This window comes from Saccopteryx leptura, chromosome 4, assembly GCF_036850995.1.
Source record: "Saccopteryx leptura isolate mSacLep1 chromosome 4, mSacLep1_pri_phased_curated, whole genome shotgun sequence".
Taxonomy (NCBI): domain Eukaryota; kingdom Metazoa; phylum Chordata; class Mammalia; order Chiroptera; family Emballonuridae; genus Saccopteryx; species Saccopteryx leptura.
The window spans coordinates 159288732-159301081 of record NC_089506.1 but is presented as its reverse complement, the minus strand read 5'-3'; the positions used below and the strand labels follow the sequence as shown (position 1 = coordinate 159301081).

The following is a 12350-nucleotide window of genomic DNA, read 5'->3' as shown; positions in this document are numbered from 1 at the left end:
CTCTTCAGATTGCTTGAATTCCAGGCTTATTTACACAGCCTGTGGAGATTGAGCTCTGCCTATTCTATGTGACTTACTACACCCTATTAATTAAAGTCTACAAAAGAAACCACAAAGGAAACTCCAGAAACTGTATGGAGTTGTTTTTTTATTTTTATTTTATTTTTTTAAATTTTTCTGAAGTTGGAAACGGGGAGGCAGTCAGACAGATTCCCGCATGCGCCCAACCGGGATCCACCCGGCATGCCCACCAGGGGGCGATGCTCTGCCCATCTGGGGCGTTGCTCTGTTGCAATCAGAGCCATTCTAGCACCTGAGGCAGAGGCCATAGAGTCATCCTCAGCGCCTGGGCCATCTTTGCTCCAATGGAGCCTTGGCTGCGGGAAGGGAAGAAAGAGATAGAGAGGAAGGAGAGGGGGAGGGGTGGAGAAGCAGATGGGCGCTTCTCTTATGTGCCCTGGCCGGGAATCGAACCCGGTACTCCTGCACGCCAGGCCGACGCTCTACCACTGAGCCAACCGGCCAGGGCCTATATGGAGTTTTCCATGTCAGATTAACCCTTTTGATATATGACTTGATTTTTCTTCCTTTGTGATCTAATTTTTGGTAGCATAAACTTCTCTAAATTCATTCTCTGATGTTCCTGCAAGGTAGAGCTCACTAGAATCTATTCATGGCCGTACAGCCAATTAATGTGTAATTTATTTGTACATGAGTTTTTACTTTACCAATTTATTATTGTAAGATAGGGAACTGTTTTAGTCCATTAGGACTGCAATAATAGAATACCATAGTCTGGTCGGCTTATAAACAACAGAAATATATTTCTTAGAGTCCTGCAGGCTGGAAAGCCCAAAACCAGGGTACCCACAGATTCAGAGTTCGGTGAGGGCTTAATCTGGGAAAATTAAAAGGTTATATATGGTGAATATTTAACTACCTTAAGAAATATGATCAGTTTAATTTGCTGCAAGTAAAAATGGGAGATTCACTAAAAGCAGATGTTTAAATTAATTGCTTACTTTTAAGAAACAAATGACCAGATGCAGATTTTTATCAGTTGCTGTAGTACAAAATAAAGAATGCTTTTAGAATGTGCCCAGAGTGGAAAAGGCTCATTATTTTACATTGTTTTCCATACGAATTGTAAACAGTAATTGCTGTCACCGTCCATAAGGGTAGTAGTCAATGTACTACACCTGCCATCAGTTAATAATATAACCCTCTATGGATTTATAATTATTGGACTTATTGCAATTATTATTATTACATTAAATTATATATTTTAAGCTCCTGGATTTTACAAGAGATACGATGCAAATGAAAAACTCTTAGTGAAAATTTGTGTACTTTCCATTTAAGTCAAATTATTTTGATTTTTCTACAGTAAAAGATTTGTGTTTCTTCATTGTTGTTGGACATTCACAGCAAAATTGTACAGATAACCATTTTCCATGTCTTTCTTCTTCTAGGAATTGGCTATTCTATGTCAATATTAGGCCCTGCTGTTGGCTATGTGTTGGGAGGACAGCTGTTAACCATGTACATTGATGTTGGTTTGGGACAAAGGCAAGGCAGTATCTATTTTCTTTTCTTTAAATTTATTTCACTATAATAATGTTAACGTCATAGAACATTTTCACAATATTTCTTCAGTATGGAATGAGGATTTTTTTCAGAAAACGAAACTGCAACACATGGTTTTTATATAATATTTTGGTTGCATTTCTTTATGAGTTAATGCCATACCATCTCTTAGTATAAAACCTTTATTTACAAATAAGGATGTTTAATAGTCACTTGATGAAATTTTTCCAAATACGTGTGTAAGACCCCATGTATTATTCAAAAAAAGAACTGAATCAAAATTAGTTATGCTTTTAGTAGGTTTAGCTAGAGGTAGATAGCTTATCTTGAAGAGTTTTACGATGTCTTAGAGATCACAATTGTGTGGTTTTAATAACTAGCAATGGAGGATAATAATAGCTAATGTTTATTTATCCCATACTATGTTCTAAACAATGTAGGTTTTGTATTTTGCCTTATTTTACATACCATTTATATTTAATCCTCATAATAAGTATATAAGATAGTTGATAACATACAGCTAGGTAAGTGGCCAAGGCACGAATCAAAATAGATCTTTTTGACCACACAGTCCCCCTCATAACTACTGAGCTACCTCTTCATTTTCCTGAGTTGAAAAGTTAGTGTCTTTTGAGCCCATATTTTCTCATTTTACCACTGGGGATGGTAACACAATCCTTTGTATGACTGTGAGCAGTGAATATGTAATCATGGGTATATGAGTTGTCCTTTGAGCTGTTCGTCCTAGGGTCATTCTCTTTAGAGAATATCTAAAGAAGTGTTAGAGAGGACCTTGAAGCAGAGAGCTGTATTTTAAAAAAGGACATTTTAATTTCAGTGGAGAATTACATCAGTTTGTGTCAGGGGGATGTTTTGGGAAAGAGCCTATTGATAGAAAGTATGAAAATCATTATAAAAAACTTAATAAATCACTCTAAGAAGACTGTTATATTTAAATGAATGCCATAATTGAAGCACAGTGTATAAGTTTTAACAGAGATCAGTGCTGTGCTATGAGGGGTATTTACTACAGTAGAAAAGGAGAATCCAGCCAACATTGGATAAAGAGTGTCTAGAAATTCTATGTATGCTTTCAAGTACTCAACATACTTATATCTACTGTTAACTATTTGAAACTTTTATGTTTTATTTGTCATTCTGAAACACATTGCAAACCATTATTTCTTATAGCTGTCACTTATGCCTGCTATCTGTTGTCTGATATTATAACAATATTCCTCTATAAATGCACATCAATTATAAAGTATATAATTATCAAAATTGAATTTTAATGAACAAGATAGAGTTGACATTGACCTTTTGTTTTTCTGTTATATAGCACCGATATCACCGAGGATGATCCGCGGTGGCTGGGGGCATGGTGGATTGGATTTCTTTTGGCTTGGCTCTTTGCGTGGTCTTTGATAATGCCTTTTTCTTGCTTTCCAAAACATTTACCAGGTAAAAATTTTAAAACCAGGGAGTTTTTTTTTTTTCATTGCTAGCCTATACCAAGTGTTGCTTTCTATATGACTGGTGAGAACCCTATAAAATTATTGTAGGAAATATTGGGTGGCAATCTTAATATTGATGGTTTCCTTTTATTTTCAGTAAATAATCACTAAAACTATACATATTTACTTCCTTACTACATACTTGCTAAATTTGTTTCTTATGTGTTATCTGGAATCCTCCTTTATGTATAATATATATAAATATATATATATATAAGATACAATATATATATATTTTAATTTAAATGAGAGGCAGGGATATAAGACTCCCACATGTGCCCTGACCTGTATCTACTGGGCAACCCTTTCTGGGACAAAGCTCTTCTCATCTAGGGCCATGCTCACAACCGAGCTATTTTTAGCTCCTGAAGCCGTGTCTTCACTGAGCTATCCTCAGGACCTGGAGCATATATGCGCTCAAACCAGTTGAGCCAAGGCTGTGGGAGGGAAAGAAGGAGAGAGGAAGAGGGAGGGGGAGGGGTGGAGAAGCAGATGGTTGCTTCTCCTGTGTGCCCTGACCAGGAATCAAACCCAGGACTTCCACATGCCAGGTCAACACTCTATTGCTGAACCAACCAGCGAGGGCCAGATATAATATCTTTAAACTATTAATTTGTATTTAGTCATTAAATCAAGAGACAATCTGCCTTAAATCATTAATGCTAATTATTTGTTGTTGAAAGTACAGATGCTTTTGTTTTTCAGTTGTCACCAAAGTCATGCTTTAGTATACTCATTTTCAGTATATTTCAGTATTAGACAGTCTGTCCAAAAGAAAATACGGTAGGTTAATAGAAAGGATTATCCATTTCTTTCTCTGAGATTTTGCTTATGTGTAATCATAAGTATTTTTCTCTAGGCTCAAGTCATTTAATTATTCCTATTATATGAAATAGTATAGATGACCACCAGTGGAAATGGGCAAAAGTTGACAGAGTAGAAGTAGGAGGAATCATTGATTTTTTTCTTCTTCTTCTGGACCACCCTACTTATGATTCCATATATTGACTTTTTTTCTCAGATTTATTCACAGAGACAGTATTAAAAATCAAAGGGACTTGGTAATAGATAGTAAATATTGTTTCATCTTCCAGGTATGTTAGAATTAAAGAGAGTAAAGGGGAAAAAGCCTCAGACATACTTTCTTTAATGTATAAAGGATGAGAAAGAGAAGCATTTGAATGGAAGAAAAAATATTTAAGAGGGATTTAAATAAAGAGAATAAATATGTGATGGGAATAAAACCATTTCATCTTAAGTTTTAGACCAGTTGGAACTTCCTTAGCTGATGGTAATGATATTAGATTTTAGGACAACCAAATTACAGACTGAATATTTATATAGTTTGGTTGAAAAAGAGAGGAACTATCTTCTTATGTTACAGAATGTATATGCTTGTAGAAATGTGTGTCAGTTAAAAAGTTAGCATTTTAAAAAATGACAAATGAAGTGATAGAGCAAGTCCATTCACTATTTTTTTAGGTACAGCAAAAATTCAAGATGGAAAAACTTCCCAGACTCATCAGAGTGATGGTCCTTTACAACACACAGATGAGAATTTTGGAAAAAGTTTTAAAGATTTTCCAGCTTCTTTAAAGGTAAAATAACTGTTCACATACATCCTCCTTCACACATAAATATGTAGATACATGTATACATTACATGTATACATTACATATATACATAAACACACACATATGTATACAAACAAATATTTCCACAATGTTTATTTTTTATTATGCTAGCTCATATAAACAACTCTTCATATTTAATTTTCCTGCACTTTGAATACATAAAGACTAGTGCAGAGTAGAATGGTTGAAAGAACATGAGTTATCTAATTGGCAATGTCAATATTCAGAGGTCCCTCATTAGCACTGTAGGCCATCATCCCAGGCCATTCGGTTTATATAATGGATGGATCAGTTATCACTGGGTTGTAAATACAGTGTGTCCGTAAAGTCACGGTGCACTTTTGACCAGTCACAGGAAAGTAACAAAAGATGATAGAAATGTGAAATCTACACCAAATAAAAGGATAACCCTCCCAGTTTCGGTAGGATGATATGGCAGCATGTGCGCATGCGCAGACGATGACGTAACACTGTGTATACAGCGGAGCAGCCCACAGCCATGCCAGTGGAGATGTGGATGGTACAGAGGAAAGTTCAGTGTGTTCTGTGGCTCGCTAAATTCGAATCCGTGACCAAAGTGCAACGTGAATATCGGCGCTTTTATAACGAAGCACCAACACATAGGAATAACATTACTCAGGGGGATAAGCAGTTGAAGGAAAGCGGCAGTTTGGTGGAGAAACCCCATTCTGGTAGGCCATCAGTCAGGGACGAGTCCGTAGAGGCTATACGGGATAGCTACCTAAGGAGCCCTAAAAAATCTGTGCATGAGCCCCCATCGAACTGCACTGAATAGGTATGAAACCGGGAGAGTTTTCCTTTTATTTAGTGCAGATTTCACATTTCTATCGTCTTTTGTTGCTTTCCTGTGACCGGTGAAAAGTGCATCATGACTTTACGGGCACCCTGTATATGTTTGAGAGTGCCAAACCAATATCTTTTCCTTGTGAAAAAAATGGCTGTTAGTGGTTACTTGATTTGTATTTGAAGTTACAGAAACAAAAGTGTTAAGGTCTATTTTGTTGAACGCAGCAAAAAAGCGTTTTTTCTATTTAGCATTATAAAGATTTCACATATAAAGGAGTTTATAATTTTACCTTTTTGAGGTTTGAAATTAATTAATTTTTTTAGATCATCTATGTATGATTTCTAAACCTTTTATGTTATCCTTTTGTGACTCTTGTGTTTGTGTGTTGTGGTTGGTTTTATGAATAATTTTGCATTTAATATTCCAGAACTATACTTTGGTTTTCACTTTATGTTTAAATATATTGAAATAGTGAATCTTATACTCCCTTCTGATAGATTAATAACATTCTGAGAAGTCTAGCAACTTGGACACCTTTTTAAAAATACTTAACTCTGCCTGTCTGAAGTTTTCAACTACTGAGTCCTTTACGCATGGAACAACACTACAAGTTTGATCCTTAAAGACCATTCTTAATTTGCTGCTCACGTTCAAGTTCTTCCTTTACTGGACATATGAATTCAAGACACAATAAAAATGTCAATCGGGGGCAGATGCATTGTGTGGACAGTTACAGTGATACTGGGGAAGGAAAACTTTCCATGTGGGTTCTTACCTCCTTTTTCTGGCCCTTTGCATGTGACAAAGGCCATTTCTCAGTCCTCTACATCCTTCAAAGAATAATTTTCTTAGCATTCTCTACATAAATTATTTATTTCATATTTATACTTTTATGCTGGAAGAAAAGCTGAAATTTTATGGATACTTATATAGTGTTTTTTAAAAATTTGCCATTCTGATGCTGTGTTTTATAGTATAATCACAGTTATTCATATGATGAACTGTATTTTTTTCTTTAGAATTTGGTGAGGAATACTGTCTTTATGTGTTTAGTTATATCAACTTCTTCAGAAGCCTTAGTTACTACTGGATTTGCTACATTTTTACCTAAATTTATAGAAAATCAATTTGGATTGTCATCCAGTTTTGCAGCTACCCTTGGAGGTAAAACATTGTCTTTGTTCTAATGTAATCTAATAACTTTACTGTACCATATTAAATGTTTAAAGAATAGCAATTAATTTTGGTTAGCCAAGTCCTTGAAATTTAAACTTTATATTAATTTTGATAAAAGCTTCTGATTTTCTGACATTAACAATCTTTTGTATGAACTTGAGAAATACAGAGGCTATATAGCTATGTAGCTAACTAGAATATATATATAATCTTAATATTCAAAACATTAATTTTGTTAATCTTTTAATATAACTACTAAATCATTTATTCATATGTGTCTAAATCATGAGTACGTTCATATGTTAAAATTAATTTGCTGCTTGTTTTTTATGTTTTTCAATTGTTGGTATGAGTTACTGAGTATATTTGTATGTTTTCTCAGTATGTCTTCTTTCTCATTAGGGGCAGTTATAATTCCTGGAGCAGCTCTTGGTCAGATTTTAGGTGGTGTTCTCATTTCAAAATTCAAAATGACGTGTAAGAACACAATGAAGTTTGCTTTGCTTACATCTTTAATTGCACTTGTTCTGAGTTTTGTATTTGTTTATGCCAGCTGTGAAAATGAGCCATTTGCTGGTGTGTCTGAATTATATAATGGGTGAGTATATTTCAGTGATTTTGATATTAATATCAGAGTTATAAACTATGCATGTATTTCCAAGTATATGATAAAATGGTGAGATTAGCTTTTTTCTTTTTTTTAAATGAGAGACATTTTCCTATGTAAGAATAGGTACTCTGTTTTTTAGTTTAAATAACTGACATTTTATTAAAAGTTGGGTATTTATTCAGAAAGCAGTTAAGAAGCAACTGTTCTATACTGAGCACTATGCTCAGGGCTACAGAGATTTAACATAGCAGAATCCCTTCCCTGAAGGGATTCAAATCTTGGAAAAATTTCACATTATATGTTGCTATTGATCTAAATTTTAAAAAATGGAGATGCCTCCCTATGTTGAAATTCTTGTATTAGGTGGATTGAAAATGTGGTAGGAGGAAAATTAAAATGAAGCTAGTCTAGATGATACTGATCATTGTGGTATCTACTTTAGAAGTTCATGTTTGCTGTAGAGAAATAAGTGACTTCTTATCTTTCTGATCTGTAAACATGTTGCTACCTATAACTGGCTTGACTGTTTGATCATTATTTGCCTTCTTTGTTTTGCTCTGAAATTTTAAGCAATGAATAGAGGTCCAGGCAGGAGGACATCTCATGGCAGTATATTTGATAGTAGTCAGTGTTGCTTTGTTTCATTACATATGTTTGAGGCTGTGGAGGGAGATGGGACACCAGGTCAAGGACTCTTTAATTTTGTATAACATAGCATTCAGGTAACCTAAGTAAAATATGCTTGGGAAAAGTTTGCCATTAACAGTTATTATGACCTGTTAAGTTGCTGTTCATACCTGTCCTTCTTTTACATTAATGAGATGCTGAGCTTTCTCTTTCTAAAGCCAAGTTTAATTCAGCTCCATTACTTTTATTCAGCAGCTGTTGACTGCTTCCTCTTAGAATTTTATGGCAAAAATGCATACTCTGAAGGCGTTTTCAGTATAGCAGAAGAGATGGGGAAAGAGTTGTGAATGAGCAATGCATTAAGTAATGAGGGATAGATACAAAGGGCTATGGAATTCAAAAAAAGCTTTTTAGTTTTGTTTGATTGGATTCAGGAAAGGCTTCATGGCATTATAGAAAAATGGGGATAAGTATCCTTTAAGGATGCGAAGAGTTTTGAGAGGTAGAGATTTTAGAAGAGGGAAAGGTAGAGGGAATAGGGTAAGCCAATATATGCTAGTAAGTGGAAGGCTAGGATTAGGGACTTCTTGGAATGGACTTAGTTCATGTGTCTGGAAATCTTAGAAAAAGATTTGAAAATATCAAAAAATAACTAGACGTAATTTGGGCAGACCTGACTTTCTCACTTATAAATTTCACCCAAACATATGCCAAGAAACCACTTTTATTCTATGTTCCTTTTAGAAGAACAGAAAATTCTGGATAGTTTAACACTAATTTATCACTTTGACAGATGAGAAATATAGATGTGAGTCCCTTTGGTACTTTCTACCTTAAACAAGAGTTACTACCAGATGCACTGTCCTTGGTCTAATCCAGGGGTCGGGAACCTATGGCTTGCGAGCCAGATGTGACTCTTTTGATGGCTGCATCTGGCTCGCAGACAAATCTTTAATAAAAAAAATAATAACGTTAAAAATATAAAACATTCTCATGTATTACAATCCATTCATTTCCTACCGCTCATGTTCATGGTTGTGGGTGGCTGGAGCCAATCACAGCTGTCTTCCGGGACAACACCAAATTTTTATTGGATAATGCGTAACATACACAGGTCATTATATGGCTCTCACGGAATTACATTTTAAAATATGTGGCATTTATGGCTCTCTCAGCCAAAAAGGTTCCTGACCCCAGGTCTAATCAAAGGGAAGGCAAGTGAGATAGTGTCATTTGAGGTACATGTGGGGTTGGTCATCAAGAGATGTCAAGAGCTGGGGTGTAGAGATAGTGCTTAATGTATATACACATTCTTAGTGATGGAAAATAATGAAAGTGAGCATAGACATGTATACATGCACATATATATAGATATCAATATTGATGTCACAGAGATGTGACATTGTCAGATCGTTGTTTTCTCTGTGCCCCAAAATCTTAATTTTAGCTCTGTAACATGCATTTTGAAGTGTTCATATCATGGATAGCTTAGTCAAATTAGTTTCATCCAAGAAACATGTATAAGGACAGACTAAGAAATTCAAAAAATATACCACTTATTTGTGAGTGAGAGGAAGAAGAGGAAGTTGTGAAGAAGCCGGGTTTCTAGTTGAGTGGTGCAGCAAGTCTTTGCCCTTTGCCATGTAAGCACAGGTGGGTTAAAAAGAGCTCTTGCAGCTGTAAATGAATGAATTAGGCTTTTAAATAAATTCATTTAAAGCCCTATTTAACAGTATATCCAAAAAGTCTATGATCAATAGGACTAATTATTTCAGGGGACATTTTTAAATTTATAATGTTAAAAAACATTTTTAAAGACTTTATTTATTTTGGAGAGGGGAGAGAGAGAGGAAAAGAGAGAGTTAGAAGGGGGAAGAGCAGGAAGCATCAACTCCCTTATGTGCCTTGATCAGGAAAGCCCAAGGTTTCGAACCCATGACCTCAGCATTCCAGGTCAACACTTTATCCACTGCACCACCACAGATCAGGCAATATTCATAATATTTCAATAAATTCATTATTGAATGTTCAATATGGGCAGAACACTAAATTCAATTGAAAGGCGATTATCTAAGTATACTTCTAGAAATCTATTAATTATAAACATTTCTCATTGTTTTTATATTACCTTGACAGTCTGTAGGATCCTTGGGTCTCTTTTGGTAATTCAGTGTTTGTAGTGGTGATTTATATTTTACTTTACTCTTAGAACCTCATAAAATATGAAATACCATAATAAGTACATAAAGTTGTTTCTCTATCTGGCCCATAGCTGGACTTAACATTGCTTATCTGAAAAACAAACAAACAAACAAAACCATTGCTTATCTGAACTAGTACCTTAAAGAGGCATATCTGTCAAGCTGTTGCAATAGGTGTAGGAAAATCTTTGCTTATTATTATTATTATTATTTTCAGAGACAGTCAGAGAGAGGGAAAGACAAGGACAGACAGACAGGAACGGAGAGATGAGAAGCATCAATCATTATTTTTTCGTTGCGTGTTGCGACACCTTAGCTGTTCATTGATTGCTTTCTCATATGTGCCTTGAATGCAGGCCTTCAGCAGACCTAGTAACCCCTTGCTCGAGCCAGTGACCTTGGGTTCAAGCTGGTGAGCTTTTGCTCAAACCAGATGAGCCCTCTGCATCCCAGTCCGATGCTTTATCCACTGCGCCACCGCCTGGTCAGGCAACCTATGCTTATTATTGGAGCATAATTATAGAATAATAGTTTGGATTTAAATAAGAAATTAACATTCAAATTCTATTTGTGATAAGCATGTTTCTCATATATACATGTGTATGTTTATACAATATATATATTTTTAAATATTCCAAATTTTTGAAATTCAAAACATTTTATGTATTTAAAAAATAATATATTAAGGCAATTTAGTGAACTTAAAGCATTTGCTGTTTTTCTAATAGTTTCACATTTACCTCATGAAGTAAAATATATACAGTGTGTCCGTAAAGTCATGGTGCACTTTTGACCGGTCACAGGAAAGCAACAAAAGACGATAGAAATGTGAAATCTGCACCAAATAAAAGGAAAACTCTCCCAGTTTCATACCAATTCAGTGCAGTTCAATGTGAGTTCACCACAAATTTTTTAGGGCTCCTTAGGTAGCTATCCCGTATAGCCTCTACAGACTTGTCACTGACTGATGACCTATCAGAATGGGGTTTCTCCCCTAAATTGCCGGTTTCCTTCAACTGCTTATCCCACTGAGTAATGTTATTCCTATGTGGTGGTGCTTTGTTATAAATGCACCGATATTCACGTTGCACTTTGGTCATGGATTAGAATTTAACGAGCCACAGAACACACTGATCTTTCCTCTGTACCATCCACATCTCAACTGGCATGGCCGTGGGTTGCTCCTCTATATACACGGTGTTACATCATCATCTGCGCATGCGCACATGCTGCCACATCATCCTACAGAAACTGGGAGGGTTTTCCTTTTATTTGGTGCAGATTTCACATTTCTATCGTCTTTCGTTCCTTTCCTGTGACCGGTCAAAAGTGCACCATGACTTTACGGACACACTGTGTGTAGGTTGAAGTGCCCAACCCTTGATAATAAAGTATATATGTTATATATTTTTGTTTCTACTATAGTTTGCATCATAGTGTCTTAAGCATTTCTGTTCTCAGTAATCATTTATCAATAATATGAGAATTATACATTGGATAATTTAAATTTAAAAATTATTGTGCAGAAGCTAGTTCTAGAGTTTCAAGGATAGTTTTTCTGTATTCCCCTTTTTTTCTGTATCTGTATTTAAACCAGTTGTTGGTAGAGACTGATTGTTATGTTTGTTTTTCTGAATAAAATCATGCTTGCTAAAGAACTTTAGCAGCAGCCTGTGGGATACTTTTGAAGCAGAAGAGACTGTAGGTAGATTGACAAATTATTTAAAATTTACTCTTTGACCATCCTTTCTTCAAACTCCCCACTATTTCCAGTTTGTTTTCTATCCTTTAATCAGTTTCTTTTTTGAAATCCTTGTTCTCAACCTACTCCTTAAATATCATCACTTCCCAAATAATAATTATCTTGTAATACTTAAATCACTCATTTACCGTTTTTGACCCCCAGTGCAAGAAAGTTCAGTTTTATGGTTGTAGATTTTTATCCTTCCCACCTTCCCTTCTGTCTTCTTTTCTCTTCCCCCTTTTCTCTATCTATCTCTACCTTTTTATTTCTTTTGGCTATATTTTCACCACTTTGGGTCTAGCACATAATTGGAGCTCACTATGTAATCATGAAATAAACAGACATCCAAAGACCCGTGTATTCCTCTCACACTACACTCTATATAGTTGATCTCACCATTCTCATTTATATGCAAGTAGGCATTAAGAGGTCTAGTGCCAAGCCAGATT

General features: G+C 35.3%; 1 protein-coding gene across 2 annotated transcripts in view; it reads left to right on the top strand.

The window, feature by feature from the left end:
• Window positions 1–12350, top strand: part of SLCO4C1 (solute carrier organic anion transporter family member 4C1) — a 76872-nt gene that overhangs the window by 54218 nt on the left and 10304 nt on the right. For both annotated transcript variants that reach the window (XM_066381908.1, XM_066381907.1), the window contains exons 4-8: window positions 1473–1569; window positions 2927–3048; window positions 4584–4699; window positions 6563–6707; window positions 7122–7317. In XM_066381908.1, coding sequence (XP_066238005.1) covers window positions 1473–1569; window positions 2927–3048; window positions 4584–4699; window positions 6563–6707; window positions 7122–7317 — 676 coding nt within the window. The remainder of the gene's footprint in view (window positions 1–1472; window positions 1570–2926; window positions 3049–4583; window positions 4700–6562; window positions 6708–7121; window positions 7318–12350) is intronic.